Source organism: Plectrocnemia conspersa, unplaced genomic scaffold, assembly GCF_051122295.1.
Source record: "Plectrocnemia conspersa isolate PC_06_02 unplaced genomic scaffold, ASM5112229v1 ptg000008l, whole genome shotgun sequence".
Lineage (NCBI taxonomy): Eukaryota > Metazoa > Arthropoda > Insecta > Trichoptera > Polycentropodidae > Plectrocnemia > Plectrocnemia conspersa.
Window position 1 is genome coordinate 13,666,595 of NW_028277172.1, and position 19,061 is coordinate 13,685,655.

At 34.2% G+C, this 19,061-nt stretch overlaps 3 protein-coding genes across 6 annotated transcripts; 2 read left to right on the plus strand and 1 right to left on the minus strand.

Annotated features, from left to right (window-relative positions):
* The first annotated feature begins 6,031 nt into the window (after window positions 1-6,031).
* On the plus strand, window positions 6,032-10,671 carry LOC148233053 (uncharacterized). Of its 3 annotated transcripts, none has more exons than XR_015810344.1 (4): window positions 6,032-6,111; window positions 6,195-6,823; window positions 6,872-6,972; window positions 10,440-10,671. XR_015810344.1 is itself a non-coding variant. In XM_088189439.1 (4 exons), the coding sequence occupies exons 1-4, from the start codon at window positions 6,046-6,048 to the stop codon at window positions 7,155-7,157; spliced, it is 840 nt and encodes a 279-aa protein (XP_088045565.1). In that variant the 5' UTR covers window positions 6,032-6,045; the 3' UTR covers window positions 7,158-7,360. The 3 variants fall into 3 exon arrangements, 1 of the variants encoding a protein (XP_088045565.1); XR_015810343.1 differs by lacking the exon at window positions 10,440-10,671 and adding an exon at window positions 7,097-7,360; XM_088189439.1 differs by lacking the exon at window positions 10,440-10,671 and adding an exon at window positions 7,097-7,360 and having other exon boundaries at window positions 6,889-6,972.
* Window positions 10,672-12,137: 1,466 nt separating this feature from the next.
* Window positions 12,138-14,042, minus strand: LOC148233054 (uncharacterized). The gene is made up of 6 exons (XM_088189437.1): window positions 13,950-14,042; window positions 13,504-13,889; window positions 13,309-13,444; window positions 12,792-13,242; window positions 12,471-12,725; window positions 12,138-12,305 (listed from the first exon to the last, which is right to left on the minus strand). The coding sequence occupies exons 1-6, from the start codon at window positions 14,030-14,032 to the stop codon at window positions 12,138-12,140; spliced, it is 1,479 nt and encodes a 492-aa protein (XP_088045563.1). The 5' UTR covers window positions 14,033-14,042.
* Window positions 14,043-15,927: 1,885 nt separating this feature from the next.
* LOC148233055 (protein CLP1 homolog) lies at window positions 15,928-19,061 on the plus strand. 2 transcript variants are annotated; one of them, XR_015810342.1, is made up of 7 exons: window positions 15,928-16,115; window positions 16,189-16,350; window positions 16,412-16,802; window positions 16,871-17,061; window positions 17,135-18,553; window positions 18,623-18,804; window positions 18,873-19,061. XR_015810342.1 is itself a non-coding variant. In XM_088189438.1 (7 exons), exons 1-7 carry the CDS (start codon window positions 16,020-16,022, stop codon window positions 18,982-18,984), a joined length of 1,266 nt encoding a protein of 421 aa, XP_088045564.1. In that variant the 5' UTR covers window positions 15,928-16,019; the 3' UTR covers window positions 18,985-19,061. The 2 variants fall into 2 exon arrangements, 1 of the variants encoding a protein (XP_088045564.1); XM_088189438.1 differs by having other exon boundaries at window positions 18,422-18,553.

Below are 19,061 nucleotides of genomic sequence, written 5' to 3' on the forward strand. Positions count from 1 at the left end.
CCGGTATGATATTTATATATATAGTATAATATATTTATTTAATAATGTTGCTCTTATTAGATTTTATTGATAGACTATCTGGATAAATTTGTTTAATATCACAGGAACGCTATATTTTATACATATTATATCTTTATGATTCTTATTTTATTTATAGTCAATAACATATACCACGCATTTATTATTGGATCTATTAATAACAATAAACGTGCTTTCTGTTATGATAGAAACATCAGACTTGGTAAGTATAAAATATAAGAGGGCTCAAGAAAATTGAACGAAATTTTAAATGCAAGTGCTATTATATAAAAATATTAAATATATTTTTAAATTACTCAATTTAACTCCTTTTTAAAAATGTAATAATTATGTCATACAATCAGCAAAGCTCGGAATAAAAGTTGATCTTTCCAGATATTTGAGATTTAATAAAAATAAATAAACCAGATTTAATTCAAAAGCTTACAATTTTACATTTTTGTCGAGTATTTTTTACTGAAAAATACTGTACGTGATTTGCATTTAAATTATACTATATGTTATAATCAGTAATAAAGATAACACTTTTTAGTATCTTATTAAAGTAAATGGTTTAAATTCTGTTAAAAAATTTTAAAATTAAAATTGAATATATCAGAAAAGTTACATCTTACTTTTGTAAGCAAAAGCTTCAAATGAACTTTCTTATACACTTTTTACGTTCTATATCTCTCATATGATATTAGCAAATAAAAATCAGTACGTTTTCTTGGGCTAATATGTAATAATAATAATTAAATTAATTATTGTTCATATTTATATATTTACATTTTTAGGTTAAATTTGTAATACTAATTTGGAGCTTCTTGGAATTGTTTTTGTTGTTTTGTTTTTGTTCAGTAGCAGAAAATCTACTAACTGAAACAGAGTTAACTTTAATTTTAGTTAGCAAAATGATAATAAAATACAGTGATATAGGTAATGCTTTTTTATATATTATTACTACTATGTATTTAAATAATTAAAATTTCAGATAACAGTATAACATCGAGATTGCAGAGATTATCTACCTTAATGCAAAACAATAATTTTGGAGTTAATGTTAACAATTTTTTTTATATAAACAATCGATTTTTATTTAGTATAATTGAAATTGTATGTACGTCGCTGATTATTCTAAAACAAATTTCTTAATACACTTTTGAGTGTCAATACATAATTGATTGGCGATTGTGATGTACTGATGAATGTATTTATTTTTAATGTTTGTATGGGAATTACAATGGACTCTATATAATTACATACACTTTTAAGTTATTAAATGTTTTTGCAAACATCAAGCATTTAGTTATTACTTTCTGAACATAGCAATAGTAACGATAGTTGCTATCAAGCTTAAATCAAAGATGCTGATTAAAAATTCCAATAAATACGTCATTGAGAGTTTTCTCAAAACTTACAACTCTGTATCTACAATTATTGGGTTGAAAAGAGTCACTTTTAAGGACTGCAGCTTTGTTAACATAGGCACTCCTTATAAAGCATACGCTTTGACTCTTCACGTATGTTTATGTTTAACCGCATGCTGGATTGTAGTTTGTGTATTGCAAATTGATTTCAGACATGGAGTCACTGTCGTTCTATCATTTCTTTCTTTAATATTTACACACCATGTAATTACAATTGCGAGCTTATTGTTTAAGACCAACATCGTAGCTAAAATATATAACATATTGTTTGAAATAGACGTGGCTTTGAACTTCAATACCGAAAAAGAAAACGTAAAGATCAGAAGGAATGTCCTTGTTTGTTTCGCACTATATGTCATTATTCAATTTATCCAATTGATAGTAGACGGTTCCTGGAAACAATACGGAATACTAGTATTTTATTTTATGTCGTTGTCCATTGACATTGAATTAATCCATTTCATACTATTGATAGCAATAATATCGAAAAGGGTCGAGTTTATAAATTTTAAGCTCACGAAAATTGCACACCCTAAGAAATCGATTGATTTTGAAGTACACGAAGGTTTTTTGATTAAGTTTTGGAAGAAAGATTACTCAACAGATCCTTCACTTTACATAATAGACAATCACGATGAAAACCATAAATATTTTCAATTAATTTCTACTTACAACAAAATATCCGACGTTATTGACCTAATTAACGTAAAGTATGATTTAATGGTAACTTATAAATAGAAACAATATTATTTATAAAATACATAATCACTAAAATCATAATATTTATTTTTCAGTTGCTGTTTATGGTAATGACATTATTTTTCGGCTTTCTTTCTACAATGAACGTGCTTTTTATTGTAGAATATCAAGTAAGTTCTTTCCAGAGTATTTTTAACAAATATGAAATGGTGATTTTATAATGTTTTTAGCACTCTATTAAAAAACCTGCTATTGCGTTTTGGGTTTTGTATCAATGTTTTAGAACATTTACTTACTGTCTTTCATGCGAAATATTGCAACAACAAACTCAAAGCACTTTAATAATATTAAATAAATTGATCATATTGTCAGGTAATACAGCTTTTTATTGCATTTTTTTCAATCTGTAAAACATAACGATATATACATATTTTTAGATAGCAGAAACGAAACGTTGGAAAAGTTCACAATGCAGTTTATAAATAGAAATCGGTCGATTAAAGTATACAATATATTTGACATAGACTGTCGTTTCATTTTAAGTATGGTTGCAACTTTATTTTCGTATGTTGTTATTATGTATCAAATGCTTTAAATAAATAAAAAATACACTGAAAAGCAACTTTTAATTTTGGCCACAAATATATATATATATATTTTTTTTTTTTTTTAAATCTCGGGATTCATCGCGATTTATGCTTACTTTTATTCTATATGGTTGAATGCGTTTTCGCGGAGAAATATTTGGTTAATATTTCTAGGAGTCGGATTACTTCGCGTACTTTTTTGATTCCGTGTGGAATCATGGTCCCTACTTGTTCAGATCTGAACAACCACATGCTGGGCTTTGCCCACACCGGATGTTCATATTCTCAATTTTCCCCTGAGGATGGCTGGGCGAATCTGGCCGAAACGTAGGGACCATGATTCCACACGGAATCAAAAAAGTACGCGGAGTAATCCGACTCCTAGAAATATTAACCATATATATATATATATATATATATATATATATATATATATATATATATATATATATATATATATATATATATATATATATATATATATATATATATATATATATATATATATATATATATATATATATATATATATATATATATATATATATATATATATATATATATATATATATATATATATATATATATATATATATATATATATATACATATACATATACATATACATATACATATACATATACATATAGATAAATAAAATACCGATACATATTAGAGATAACATGCAATGTTACATAATTATACCCTTATGTATTATAAATAAATGAGAAAACTTATATTGGCACACGTAAATTGTCACGTAACGAGTCTAAACGTATCATAAAATATCGCTTACAAAAATGAAAATCTCAAAAATCGAAAACCATACAATAGTTTTTATAAACTATTGCAATATCATAAATTACACGTTTGGTTTAAAAAAATGCTCTCATCATAGAGGCGCGATTTTAGAAATTAAATTTCCCTATCAATTTTACGCTGCGTTTCTTGTAATAGTGCACATACTTTTTATAATTATATTTATCATAGTAATGTCTGAAATTGACAATGATCTATTATTTGTCGCTAGTACTATAACTGTATTTTTAACTTTTATTTTTTCAGGAACAACTAGCGTAGTTATTTTGTTAAACAGTGCATTTATAAATGTAAAGACTTCAAACGTCATGCTATCAAAAATGCAAGAATTAGATGAACTTTTGAACACCGTCAAATATATTCCTTTGCATAGATTTAAAATAAGATTCTTCATAATGTGTGCTGCGGTTATATTTTTCCAAATCGTTGTTATATTCATAGATAATATGCTCAAAGCGAGCGATATATTCTTCTACATATATCAATTTTCCGACTTAATCATAAGTTTGGAACTATTGTATTTTACTAATTTAATAAGTATTGTATACAGAAGATTTGAATTGGTAAACACTTTCTTGAAAAAAACGTATAATTTTGAATGTAACTACGAGAGAGGCATTCTATCCAAAATTCTAAGAGAGCATCAGAAAAATATCGTTTATGATGAAGCGTTGCCTAAAAAAAAGATATATTTAATAATATATCTTCTCGGCGATGTAATCGAAAACATAAATAAATATTTCAATTTGCCTGTAAGATACATATTTTATTATAATCTATTTACATTATTATAATAAACATTATTTTCAGCTATTTTTCTCATCACTTTACGTTTTTTTTGGAACCCTTTCCACCATGAACCTTGTGATAGATATATTTTACAATGCAGATAAGGACTGGGTAATTGCTTCACCGTTTTTTTTTAATGTGAATTTATTAGTATTTTTATTTTTAACAATATATTTTAGCTCTTTATATTAGGTTTTTTCACGTCTAACTTCTTTCATACCGGAAGAGCAATAGTCTATGTAACAATATGTGAAGTGCTCGAAGAAGAAATCGAAGAAACTATTAGTATTATTGAAAATATTTCCTTAACGCGTTAAGTATATCAACATGCATAAATAAGTTGTGAATATAAATAATTTCAGTTTTAACCTTTGATTTCTATTTCAGAAATATTCGACGAGGATTTAGAAAGAATCAAAAGACTCATTCTATATAAAGACTATACAATAAACGTTAATGGATTTTTTACTATTAACAACAGATTTTTTACTTCGTTTATAAATGTCTTAATTTCGTACACAATTATTTCATATCAAAGTTCAAAAGATGGCGAGCAAGTAACAAATGTCACGATGACTTGAATCTAAATGTAATATTATAATATATGCAGATTATTAATATTTAACGTTTTGAATGTTACAGCTCCTACTTTTATTTGTATGTAGTTGCAGTGTTTCAATAAAAAGCCATTTATGTATAGTACAACAATTTTTTAGGGGGGGGGGAGAAATCCATAAATTGAAAATATCATAATGGTCTCAATCCTCATCACTGAGGAAATGATTTTTAAAAGAGATGCCAATTTTATGCCTCCTAAAATATCTACATTTAAGCACGGATTGTTATTTTTGTGCGTTAATCAAGTAGATTTATATATTTATATATTATATATTTATGTGCGTGCGTGCGTGTGCGTGTTAACCATTGGACGCCTACGCGCATACTGAAATTGAACCGAGTTACTCGTTCTATCTCAGTTTGCGAAAAACCATATCACTCTCGTCACTTAACACGCGAGAGAGCGAAAGGGGAAGTATCTCACTACTTGCGCTCGAAAGAGCAGCTCCGACTTCGGTTTCTTTGACTTCGGTCCGTTTGCCGACAATGTTCGGAAGCGCTCGAAGCTGGCCAAGTCGACTGAATTACCCCCACTTTACCTCCCGTTCTCGGTAACCTCGGACAACTTCCGAGAGATTTTAGAGCGGGCAGAACCGAGCTCGACCGAAGTAACCCCGAATCAACCCACTATATTCTCCGTTCTTGGCCAACTTTCAGAGAGTGTAGTGCAGGCATAAGGATTTTCAATGATATTCAAAGTGGTTTAATCTAAAAGAACCTACTAAGCATTTTCAATTCATTTGAAAATAGGCTTACAGCTTAGCTAAATATTTACCGGAGAAAACATTTTACCATTTAAGATTAGGTTTAAAATTTAGCTAGAAAATAATAAAACTAAACATTGTAAACCTTGCGCGGACCCCCTGACGTTGTTCAGGGACCCCCAAATCAATTTTAATTTTTCACGGATCCCCTAAATGATCCGTAGGGACCACTTTGGGAACCACTGATTTAGAGTGTTTATGAAACGATACTGGAAATTATACGAATACGGAATAAAAATTGAAGTATATACAAAGCAATAGAAAGTGGAATTGTACAATGCGAGTACAGAATAACAATTTAGGAGAGGCTTGGCGTTTTGCATGCTGGTAACACCGAGGCGTCTCGCCGCCATTACGCTTATTGCGATCCTCGCGACGATGGTGCCGGTGAGTGTAATTTGTTTATCGAGTACGATTCGGTTGCGATTCGTCGTCCAGCGTCTGTAATTATGTGCGCGGCTCGCTTCCAGCAAACGAAGGTGTTCGTGGGCAGCCTGCCCGCGGGCTCGAAGCCCGAGGAGCTGCGGCGGCTGTTCGAGCGGTACGGGGTGGTGACGGAGTGCGACGTGATGAACCGCTGCGGCTTCGTACACATGCAGACGGAGGACATGGCGTCGGAGGCCATCCGCGCGCTCAACGGTACCTCGTTCAACGGCGGCGTCATCACCGTGGAGCGCGGCCGCATCAAGGAGCGCGCGAGGGGCGGCGGTCGGGGCGCTCCGATGGGAGGCGGGGGCGGGCGCGGCGGCGGCCCGGTGCGAGGCTCCGGCCCCGGGGGCCACCGAGACCGGCCGTACGGTCGTCCCCAGGGCGAGCTCAATCGCGTGCTGACCGGCCCAGGCGCCGTCTCCGCGAGCCCCGCCCAAGGGCAGCTCAGCGTGCCCGCCGTGCGCATAGGCGGCGGCTACGAGCGCTCCGAGCGCCGCCCCGCCTACGATGACTCCGCCGACGGTTACGCCCCCCCGGAGTCCCGAGCGCCATCCTACGGCGCGCCTTACCAAGACGACCGGCGCTCATACGGCTACGAGCGCGGCGCCCCCCGCTCGGCCAATCCGTCCGGCAACGGCGACATGTTCAGCCGCAGGTCGCCCCCTCAGATGTGAGTTCATCGCCTGTCCCGCTTCCGCTTCGACCTCTCCACCCATAGACCTTTTTAACTTGCAGGAGGACCGGGACCGGGAGCGAGACCGCCGGATATGCCGACCGGGACCCTTATGCGGCCGCCCAGCAGTACCCGCCCTCCGGACGGTGAGCTTCTTTCGCATAGCTTTCATTCGCGTCTCGTCCGGCTTTTTATAAAAAAAATTTTCGAACGACGGCGACGAGCGACTCCTTAACGAAATCCAATCGGTGTTTGGTGATTTGTGTTTAGCGTCGGCGGCAGCGGTCCCCGCGGCGGTAGAGAGGAGGTTGCGGGCCCTCGCAGATACTGAGCTCCTCCTTCCCCGACCTAGTAAATAAGACGGCGTCGACGCTCCCCCAACGACTAGCTTTAAACGTTCAGCTACGATCGCATTCTCCGTCGCGTCTATTTTTATTTAATCTATCTCCGCCGAGCGTACGCGCTATTCCTACGTTTGACGCATACATACATTACTGTAATTGCCTCTTTAATATTAAAAATCACTCGAGCAAACCATGACGGCTTTTAATATTTATAACCTTTTTTATTATGTTTATCATTTACCGCCACAACCGCCGAATAACCGTATGCTCGAAAATTATTATTATTATTGAAATTTTAAAAATAACAACTTACAATCAAACGGCAAATATTGACAATTGTGTAACGTAATTATGAGAACATCGTCATATTTGTGGTGCATTTTGAATAGACTTACAAGTGTCTCCCGCACAAACAGACATGTAAAACGAGGTGTTCCGCAGAATACTTTTCTATCATATACAGTTCACACGCATCTATGCATTCATTCAGTCATAATTATATTATTCAGTTAGAATTCGGTGAATTAAAAAAACTGGTTAGGTGTGCAGTGAACACCCCATGAATAACTCTCAACGAATCCATTTAATTGTATGTAAGAAGGTATTCAGAGCGACAAATGTAGCGGAAATAACAGAGCAGCAGCTTGGCTTGTTTTGTTGAAATTTGACAATGTTGTGAGCCCAGCCAAGCAAGTGGGCCCTAAAACACCTTGATAATGTTCATGTATTATTATGCTGATGATCTCATCAAATTCACCTTAAGATTAAAATACAGATCACCGGAAAAAATGATACTGACCATCTGTCAAAATAATTCTGACCCGAAAAATACGAGCCGTTAGAATATCTCGGAGATGGCTAAGGTTCCATCTATAAATTAGTAGACATTTTAACTGCCAAAATACAAGTAAAATGGGTATCACATCAACTGAGCGAAGACATGAAAGAGTTAAACCAGAACGAACATTTTTTAGAGTGTATTTCAAGGAAATAATTCACTTTTAAATTCACAAACCCAACCAGACAATAACACCCCAGTTTTTACAATCAGTTGAATTGCTCGAATGAACAAGTTATAAAAAAAGGCACAACCGTTTTTGCAGCATGATAATGCGCGTCCACGTGTATCGAAAATTAATAAGCTCGAGATAGACAATTTGGCATACTATCCAGCTCTTGCCAGATCAACGAAAAGAGAAATAAGTGTATAACTGCATTGAAATTTTTTCGAAATTGTGTCATGATACCTAATGGTAATATTTCTATCAAAAGCTACTTGAGAGAAATGAGGATAGAAAGTATTGCATCAAGAGCTATTCTGGAAAAAGATACACTGTGAGAAAAAACTCTGGATTTAAAAGGCAGCAAAACATTTACCAGTAATAGCAAATATAAACCACTTATGATGTATAAATCCAAGAAAAACAATACTCAAACGGATCTTCCTACACTACATTTTATTTCTGAGCTGAGATGCTCTCAGAACCTACTTTTCAAAATGATAATTCTCGATAATGAATTAGAGCTAATTAAAGTGGTGTTTTGGCCTCCAGATACATATAATATTATAAATAAATATGAAACAGAAAATGAGATAATTGAGAGTATATTTTAAATGCAATAAGAATCACAAATGTGTGGGTTTAAAGTTTACAAAAAAACATGAACAGTGTTCTTATTTACTTTCCCATGACTGCAGAAATAGATCATATTGCTAAAGCAACCTAAGACTTGGTGACTGATACTGAAGATGTTAAGGAGCTATTGAACTCCAATAATAAATGATTTTATAGAAGATCGCAAGTGAAACATCGTTTGGGAAGCTGAACCAAAATGGATCGTCACGACGAGTCAGATTAACTGATGGCCTCGAACTAATGGAAGTCTGACTAAAGGTCCCAGAAAAAATAATTCAAACTTCACTGTTCCTCAAACTATAACTATTATATGTTGACTGCATTTTTATTGGTCGTACTAACCATTTAAGGCATTTGTAAATCACATAGTTCAAGAAATATATTGATACTACAGCGATATTAGGCGTCACTTACACTATCACATGCTATAAAAGCAAAGTAGTATTCTGGAATTACACTATTGACTCTGCAGATGATATTTAAATGTGGGTACAATTTTGCATAAGTGTTAATCTCATAAAGTGTGCACAAACACGGCCATACATTTTCACTGAACGGAGTGAGGGAGCGATTTCGTCACGGGGTGTGGGCTCATCTCGAGCTCGTTAGCGAAATGGTAGATTCCCGGTGACGGCCGAGCTCAACATTTTTTTATATTTGCTCTATTACACCGTTATGGATGAATCCTCCCTGATCTTCATTCATACTAACTGTACGTTACTATAGTAAACGATTTTCTCTCAGCTGTACAACCCTTACCCCGATATACATGAAGCATTGGTTATTCGACGGTTGTTATGAAAGATTACTGAAGTGTCACAGGCTGTTTTGATTTTAAGTGGAATTAAAAAACATTTATATAATAGTAAACTGAAATCTTATTTGAATTAATATTAATTACATTGAGAACCGAGACACGGCCAAAGCGATCGAACGAGTAAATGTGGTAAATTAATTGAGGACTGCGTCGTTGAGTCGGCTGCGTAAGTATCGTAGAACAAAAAATCGAAAGCCGCTTGAAAACGGCGAACAAGTCTACATTTGATGTTTGAGACGTTTCAGTGTTGGATAAAATCGTTACGTATCGAAAATTCTCACGGCACGGATGCGGTTAACTCGTCACGGTATAGCCTCCGTATGCGCGATACGAAGACGGCCAGCTGATATTAACGGATGCGACGCGCGTTGCATAAAACGGACACGTCGTTTCAGCAGCGTATCTTTGCAATCGTAAGTAGCCCAGACTGCTATGCCTCGAAAGTTGTTTTAGTTTCGATATTCTGGGCGTCTTTTATTTGCCACGTTTATCGGTCGGAGAATCTTTGTTAGTGCATGTTCGATTCGTGCTTCGGGGCGACCCCCTTTGCGTGTTTAACGCGACGTGCGTTCTTACCCCCCGATGGACGTCGAACACGGGCACGTCGACGAAGACCGATGGTATTTTTTGTTACGGATTAACGCCCCCCTGAATGTGCATCGACGGGATCCGCTAAACTTTTACGTAAACGTACATGTGTCATATATTCGTCTGCAATTCGATGAAACTTACTATGTGCGGGGCAGTGCTTGACGGTTATTTTATGTACACTCTTCAATCTATCGTGTATTAATTTTATTCTATTTTTTCGACAGCATTTCCGGTGGAAGATGAGATTTTGTTGTCTTGAATTTTGGCCATCCTTGAGGGGAAATGTATGATTACGTACATCTGAAAAGTACGTCTCCGGCGCACGATATCTGCAGATTTGTCGGCTGTGAAAGGAGTGATTGCTATGCAAATAGCAAAATATGATTCCGAGAGTAGTAATGAAGTATGCATTTACATATTTAATTAATAAAATATCTTTATTATAATTTAAAAAAATGTTTTATTACTTATTGTTATCCTTATCATTATAGACAATTGCATGCAGTTCAGGAATTAAGAAAGTTGAGCTCATTGTGTATCTTTACATCACTAGTATACAATATCCTCGGAATTTACATCAACAAGAGAAGACAAATATTACATGTTCCTATTTCCATTAATATTTTTGTCAAGTATTCCAATCATTAAATTGTGTTAACATGAAAATCTGGTCAAATACTTCTTAGAGCTATAAATTTTACACTACCCGGAGATAGAAGATTCTAGAAAAACTTGTTTTTGAATGCCACCTAATAACCGACGCTTGTAGCATTGCTATCTTATAGATATGCAACTGGATATTTTAAAGGATTACACGACTGGATGGCTAAAAATGACAACTAATCATAATTCATTGCTTCAAGCGTCTTTATTTTTTATTTGACTTGTTTGCAAGACTGCTTTGCGAGGTATAGTGAAAATCAAGATTAGGAAAGAACCCACTTGCTGCCTCAACCTTCCTGAAAGGACCACATTAAATTAAGGCAAATGCTTAGAAGTTTATATGGGTGGTGCTGCAAGTATTGCGCAGGTGTATGGTCTACCGAAAGTTCTCTACTGAAGTAAGCATTGATTAATGACGCAATGAAAAATTGCAGTCGAGCTATGAACTCCAGGTAAGCGGCACAGAGTATGCATAAGTGAGGTGGCTACCGAGAGAAAGTATCCTTTCAGCCCTTTTCGATCAAACTGAGGGAGAAGTAAAGTAGTTACTGCGAGATGCGAAACTGCACTAATAGAAACCTTTTCAACAAACTTGTGATTCTCTAGGGGTTTTGCACAAATATGTCTACACTTAAATATGATATAATTATAAAAAATGGAAAATGTAGAAATGTTGACATTTTTCGAAAAATTTTAATTGCTGTTAGTCAATGGGAATGAAAACATAATATTTAATCACTTCCTGGTCACAGCACTTTTTTTAAAATGCCAAACTTCTTGCGCGGACCCACCCTTTCCTATGCAACAGTTTAAAAATATGCATCTGTTGTAAAACATTAAAAATATTCATACAAATTTAAGCTACACCCACAAAATTCCTACAAGGTTATTACCAAAATATTAATTTTCAGTTACATGTGTTTTTACCTTTTAAAAAAAACTCCTTCGAAATTTGCCAAAGGAAGTTTTGCGAATAATAATTTAGTATTTTTTATTCTCATCATATTAGGGTGTCGTATTTACTGTTCACTTATTTTATTAGTTTATTATGTGTAGAGTGCATTGGTGATAAATAAATATTAAGAAGTTTAATTGAAATTGATAGTTAAAGATACTTCATTTTAGCCAAACTTCGTTCAGCCTCATTGATGTACTTTTCAGGAATTTTTTGTTCTCGCATCGTTTGAATTTTTTGTTTCACAACGGACTTTTCGAGTCTATCTTCCATTTCCAATTGTTGCTTCAAAACGTTGCCTTCATTAAAATATGCCTTGCGGTGCTCTTTTCTGTAAATATGCATTTATAAACAATACATCCAAAGACTGCTTAAGTATATTATAAACAAACCTTTTTTGCTCCTTTTCATTCACTTGACTAATGATAGACTGTTTGAATTCCCTAATTGCTTCTTTCTTCAGTTTTGATTTCTATAAATTGAAAACAGAGCACAATAGGTAAATGCTCTTGTTATGGTATTGATCAGTCAAAGCTGAACGGGCACACTGCACTAACACTGTTCCAGCTCACCATTAAGTGGTTCATGCTGACATTAGCATATAAATGTATTAATACAACTTAAGTGAAGAAAATACCTGCTCTTCGTGCTTAATTTCTTCTTCAGTCTTTTGCATGACTTTTTTATGCGCCTCTTCATCTTTCGATATCTCAAAGGCAATCTGTCTTCGTATATCTACAATCTGTTTTGCCCGCGACTCTTGGAGCTTCTTGATGTCATTAATCCTTTTAATAGCAGCTAGTTTTTCTTTCTCTCTGCATTGTCGTTCCACCTCTTCCTGTACCTTCAATATTCGGATATTTTCCAACTCCTCGCGAAGATGTTTATCAGCCTTAAAAATATATATTATCTCTATGTATATTATATTCATCAATATTATACGTTGAATCTCTCTTACCTTCTGTGCCTTTGCTATCGTGTCTATTCCTTTAGCTCTAGCGGCTTTTTTCATTTCAGCTTCCGCTTTCAATCTGACTTCTCGTTCGTGTCTCTGCTGTAAGAATTTCTTCATTCTTTTTTCCATTTCCATCATATCTTGTTCTTCCTTTTCTCTCTTAAATTTCAAATTCTCAATCCCTTTATCTAGGAGTTCTTTGAGTTTCGCGGCATTTTCCATTTTTCTTTTCAATCTATCATTTTCACTATCGTGCACTTCTAAACCCGTTTGCTTAATTAAAGTGTATTCTTTCTGCCTCTGTTCCGTTTCCCTCAAATTAAGACTTTCCCTTTCAGCGATTTGTTCTTTTATATAATTTATGTTGCTCAAACGTCTCGCTTTTTCCTTTGCGTACTTTTGACGCTCTTTCTCTAATTCTGAAATCCTGACTTCTTCCATCAATCGATCGAGTCTGAAAATGTATCGATATCTACATATATTAAAATCATACATAAATAGTTTGTCTATAGTTATATACCTTTTATTTTCATTAATTAATTCCTTTTTAATTATTTGTTTTTCAGTGATTTGTGCGTCTCTTATTGCATGGCATTTAGAAGCCATGATGATTTGATTGGCTTTACGCGCCCCCTGAAAGTTTTCCGCTCTCAAACCTAACAATACCAAAAAATAAATATAGAAAATAAATGTATAATCGATATATTTCTCATACGAGCTGCTCTTTTCAGTGACTCTGCAGTAGCTTCATTGTTAGAATCGTCTATTTCATTGTTGGCTATTCCCGGTTGTGGCATTTGTGACGTTTGAAGTTTTTCTTTGCGTTTTTCGCCTTCTTCCGCCTGTTTCTTTAATTCATCGACCGTTTCTTGTGCAGTTTTGGTCTGATTCTGGATGAACTGCGCTTGCTGATTCATCTTTTCATAAATGCTTCTGTGCCAAATTGCTGGGTAAATTATTTTCTCCGTACTGGGTAGGAGCATTTTTTTCATTTTTCCATTTTGAGCTACATCAATTCTTCGTTTGCCTTCGTATGCACTCCTCGCTTTTTTGTGTATCGGTTGATTATTTTTAGGGAATTTCAAGTTGCATTTGGACGGCCTTTATCAAAACAATTAAGTTGTAGTCTAAATCTTAAGAAAGTGAAATTGAATATCTTACCTATGTAATGCATAAAATCCAGGCTCAATCGTATCAATTTCGAATTTATATTTAATGCTTTGGATTGTATCTTCCTTCGCCATTTTCCAACTAGTGAATAAGTAAATGAGATTTGTGTGATCAATAAATGTTTTTCATTGTTTGGTCGATTTATTTTCTCATCAGATGTGCAGATTTTAACGTTAGATACCCTTTTAAGGCACTCACAGAAGCTATTCGAATTTTATACCTAAGATAATATGTTTTTGCGGACCCGAGACAAAAACATGCTAACTGACATTTTCGTCGAAAATTTGTTATAACATACAATTGACTAAGTTTCGTGTCTCCCTCAAATGACATTACTTTTAAAAAGAATTAGAAGATAGTTTTAATATCGTGTTTCTCCTAAAATAAGATATACTCTGAAAATAAACCATAGTGTGAATTTCAAGATTTTTGGGATATAAGCCATCCCCCGAAAATAAGCTGTATCGACAAAATAACTGACAGTTGCGTTTCCTAAGCATTACTAACGGATTACTTAGATAAAAAATATTCATTTAAAAATAGCTATGCTAATATTATATAAATGTATAATTATGTAAATCGAAATTAATAAATTTTTGTACTAACTATATGAATTTTTGTCCCCGAAAATAGACTGTATGGCATATTTGTAACAGTGTCTTATTTTCGGAGAAACAAGGTATATATTTCGGTTTTATTATGGCAAAAACTTGCATTCTGGTAACACTGATATGACGTGACATTCTCGCGTGATGAGCTCGCAACAGCCGATGCTGCCTTGTGCACTGGTCACCTATGTATTGTAATAACTTATGTAAACCATATACATACTTCTTAATAAAATACTACTGCAGCAGCTCAACCTGTGTCTAATTGCTACCCATCACTATTTGTCGCCAAACTTTAATTCAATTCAATTCGCTAAACTACCTATTCCTCTTATTCTACGCTACGTCCAAGGATATAACTTGATCTCCTCCACTTGATTCTGCTCATCCCATCTCGGTCCTGTCTTCTGCAACATGGTCCGTCGACTTTTTTCTTAGTCTGTCCTTTGGTATCTTCCATTGTGGAATCCATTTTGCTGTTAGTCTTTGATGACGGGTTTCGTCCATCTTTTCAAGATAGCCTGCCTATCATTGTCTTTGGCACCTACAGAATCTGGTGATGGCCTCTTTATTAATTTTATTTTTCTTATTCCTGATATTATTTTTATTCTGAGGGTCTCATTCTCAAATCTTGTTCCGTTCTGTTTTCTACCACCAGGAACCCTATGTCTCGCATCCATGTGTGTTGATTAATCGTATAATAGATTTGGATAGCTGATTTTGGATCTATTTCCCAGTATCCTAGACCTCAGTTTGATTAGCATGGTAGCATTTATTACCAACTATCAACCGTGTCTTAGACAAACCAACAACGAAGAAAAATTTCATGTCAAACCACAAACATTAATATTTTACCAAGATAAAATTATTCTAAACAAGAAACACTGCTTATCAAGTTAGATAAAAATATGTAAAATTTTGAAAAAACGGGAAAAGGAAGCTTTTAAAATGAATGTCACATATCCAGAAATTATCCTAATGGACAACCCTGAATGTTTTTGCATAATCAGAGCTAACAAAGATTGATATAAAAGAACCGTTTCAAAACGCAAGTCAGTAGTTTGCCGCTATAATATAACTTTCCAGCTACATTTATATATTATTATTGTTGCATTAAAAATCATATTTAAAAATAAAGACAGTCGTTATTAGTAACTTGATGTAAAGAAGAGAGAGGGGGTATTCAAATTAATCAGACTTTTTCATTATACGCAATGCAGCTGCTAGTTGTCTTACGTGTATACATATTTAAAGAACATTATTAAATTTAATTATAATAAAAAATATATAAATACATAATTATTAAAATTATTTTTGACCAAAACATTGCCCATGTGCAATGTTAATTTTTGTCTGTTGGCAGCACTGATCTATCTGACGTTTCGGCAATATTTACCAACTCGTGTTAGTAGAGATGTAAGCAATTATATCATTGTTTTAATTCTTCGACAACATGGAGTCAACTCAACCGATTCAGGAGTTTAAGTTGGAGCCCGATTCTGAACTGAGATTCGAAGTTGAGTCCAAAAATGAAAAAGTTACTATTGAGGTTAAATTTTATTTTGTTTCGGTCATTTTCACTTAGTTTTTATGAAAATATTTTAATAAATATACTTAAATAGGTAAAACTTGGATTAGCAGAACTTTTCGGCACTGAATTATTCAAAGGAAAAGTGTACGAATTTCACTCTGGTGCAAAGGTTGCAATATTTACCTGGCACGGTTGTACAATTGAGTTGAAAGGAAAAACTGACGTTAATTATGTGGCCAAAGAAACGCCCATGGTAAGATACATACATATTTTACTAAAAATCAATTTGAAAATAATTTACTGTATACTATCAGGTTATATATCTGAACGTACACGCTGCGTTAGAACAAATCAGAGTAGAAGCAGAAAGATCTGGCAAAAGAGGACCCATCACCATGGTGGTCGGTCCTTGCGACGTAGGCAAGAGTACAGTTTCGAGAATCTTACTGAATTACGCTGTTCGTATGAGAAGAAGGCCTGTTTTAGTCGATTTGGACGTGGGTCAAGGCCAAATCGGCATTCCCGGCACAGTGGGTGCTTTATTAGTGGAAAGACCAGCCACCGTTGAAGAAGGATTCTGTCAACAAGCGCCTTTAGTATATCATTTTGGTCATAAATCGCCCAACGATAATATACAACTTTTCAACATCATCACTGGAAAATTAGCAGAAGTCATATCCGATAGGATGGAAATCAATAAAAAAGGTTATTATAAATTCATTTAATTTAGCTTTTTACATTTATGTTTTGTTATGTTTTTTTTCATTTCACAGCTCAATCTTCGGGAATTATAATAAATACTTGCGGATGGGTCAAAGGGCAAGGATATAAGATATTAACGCACGCAGCACAAGCTTTCGAAGTCGACATAATCCTAGTATTAGATAATGAAAGGCTATATAACGAGCTAGTACGCGATATGCCAAAGTTCGTTAAAGTTATATTTTTACCAAAAAGTGGAGGGGTAAGTGATATATTATGATTTTTTAATTGTTAATACGAGAAAGATTCAAATGAAGACCTTACACGTTTTTTAGTATATAATTGAAGACACTCTTAAGTGCTGATCTTAAATCGTTGCAGTACGAAGCTGAGCATTGCTTGCATATCATTTTGATTCAATGGCAGGTCAAAGATTATTTTTGAGGAATTCTGTGTATGTCATACTAGTAACAATACTCTAAAATTAAGTATTTTAATATAAGAACCAGTTGGTTTTTGGGTTCCGTCGGTTTAAGAAATTTTTAGAACTTTTAATTGCTATATTTTCTATTCGTTACTTACACAAAGATGCCACGAAAACTAAAGTCTGATCATCCCAAAAGGCCGCAAATGTGAGAATACAGGTTTTTAATTACAAAATTACAAAAATATGTTTTCGAAAAAAGTTTCACAATATTTTTATTTGCTATTTGGTTATCGGCAAATATTTACCTTTTACTGAAGTTCAAGTAAAAAAGCTCGACCATCTGCTGGAGAAATCCATTACGACTAATAGGTACATATCTATGTATACTAAACACAATAATTTATTAAAATACTAAATTAACCCAACATCGTGGCTCATTTCTGACCATAAATATGAACATTTTTGATATACAAACATATATCATATGTTTGGATTAATTAATATATGAATTTTTTTACAGTTTTAAATATAAAACATTAATCGTTTAATTAACTGAAATTATATTATTTAATATTCGTACTCACCGCCATTCGCGATAAAGTGTAGTCGTCTAAAATAAATGAAAAAAAAGTATAGCGGGCCATATACCTACCCATTCATTGCAAGTCCAGTAGATAATTATTTGTCAATTTAATGAAACATTACAGAACAAATCTAATGATAAAATCAAACTCAGCGTTTCATTTTAGTACAAAATATATGTATACCTTACGTATGGGGAGCCATACTTTCGTATGTACGTAATAATTAATAAATAATAATGTTTTCATTGACTAATCGTTTTATTCGTCATTATGCTCTGGCACATAAAATACTAATTTTACCGCCTATATCTCAGAAATTTTTATTCTTTGTAAATTTCTCACAATTTACTTATATTTTGTACACCTAATTCCTAAAATATTCATTACTTGATTTTCTCCAAGTATTTTTGCGCTCTTATGACTTGCTCTCTTTTGTCAAGCGCTCATATGACTGTCTGCGCATTTGACGTATGCTATTTCGTTACAGCGCTACTTTGGTAAGCGCTTTTATAATGCAGCGCTTATTTGACGGCGCTCATTTGATGCACGCTCTTTTGACCAGCCACCCGCCCTTGTATAATATTACTTATTTATTTAAAATATTGTTACAGGTAGTTGAACGATCGAAAAAAATTCGCGGTGTAAGTAGAGATATGCGAATCAGAGAATATTTTTATGGAAATCGGACACCATATTATCCTCATTCATTTGATGTAAAATTTTCCGATACAAAAATATACAAAGTAATATTTAACATAAAATATCTATGAATGTCTCGAAATATTCCATGTAAATCTCACATTTTTGTATAGATTGGAGCTCCATGCTTACCAGACTCTTGTATGCCTTTGGGCATGAAGGCCAAAGATGTACTAACAAAAGTGGTAGCAGTTATGCCGAGTCCGTCTCTAGTGCATCATTTACTAGCTGTCTCTTTTGCGTTGACTCCCGAGGAAGATGTTATCAGAACTAATATCGCTGGATTCATTTGCGTGTAAGTGTCTTAATATTCATAGATTGATTTTTAATTAAGATTATTTAATCACAATTATATAACTTCAGAACTGCTGTTGATATGGAACGACAAGTCTTCACCGTGTTATCACCGCAGCCTCGTCCATTGCCTAATACAATTTTATTGCTCTCCGACATGCTTTTCATGGATGCACATTAGTACCTTAAACAAACTTGAAATTATATTTTTGTGAATTGATTTTATATGTATAGTAAGTTAATAAAACTATTTAAAAA

Bases quoted from the DNA above. Each gene is read 5' to 3' on its own strand.
- LOC148233055 (XM_088189438.1), top strand. From the start codon at position 16,020: ATGGAGTCAACTCAACCGATTCAGGAGTTTAAGTTGGAGCCCGATTCT. The intron at 16,803-16,870 runs GTTATTATAAAT...TTCATTTCACAG, and splicing joins GATGGAAATCAATAAAAAAG to CTCAATCTTCGGGAATTATA. The intron at 18,805-18,872 runs GTAAGTGTCTTA...ATATAACTTCAG, and splicing joins ATCGCTGGATTCATTTGCGT to AACTGCTGTTGATATGGAAC.
- LOC148233053 (XM_088189439.1), top strand. From the start codon at position 6,046: ATGCTGGTAACACCGAGGCGTCTCGCCGCCATTACGCTTATTGCGATC. The intron at 6,824-6,888 runs GTGAGTTCATCG...TTTAACTTGCAG, and splicing joins CGCAGGTCGCCCCCTCAGAT to GAGGACCGGGACCGGGAGCG. The intron at 6,973-7,096 runs GTGAGCTTCTTT...ATTTGTGTTTAG, and splicing joins CAGTACCCGCCCTCCGGACG to CGTCGGCGGCAGCGGTCCCC.
- LOC148233054 (XM_088189437.1), bottom strand. From the start codon at position 14,032: ATGGCGAAGGAAGATACAATCCAAAGCATTAAATATAAATTCGAAATT. The intron at 13,243-13,308 runs GTATATAACTAT...ATACATTTTCAG, and splicing joins TTAATTAATGAAAATAAAAG to ACTCGATCGATTGATGGAAG. The intron at 12,306-12,470 runs GTATTTTCTTCA...TTCAATTTATAG, and splicing joins AAATTAAGCACGAAGAGCAG to AAATCAAAACTGAAGAAAGA.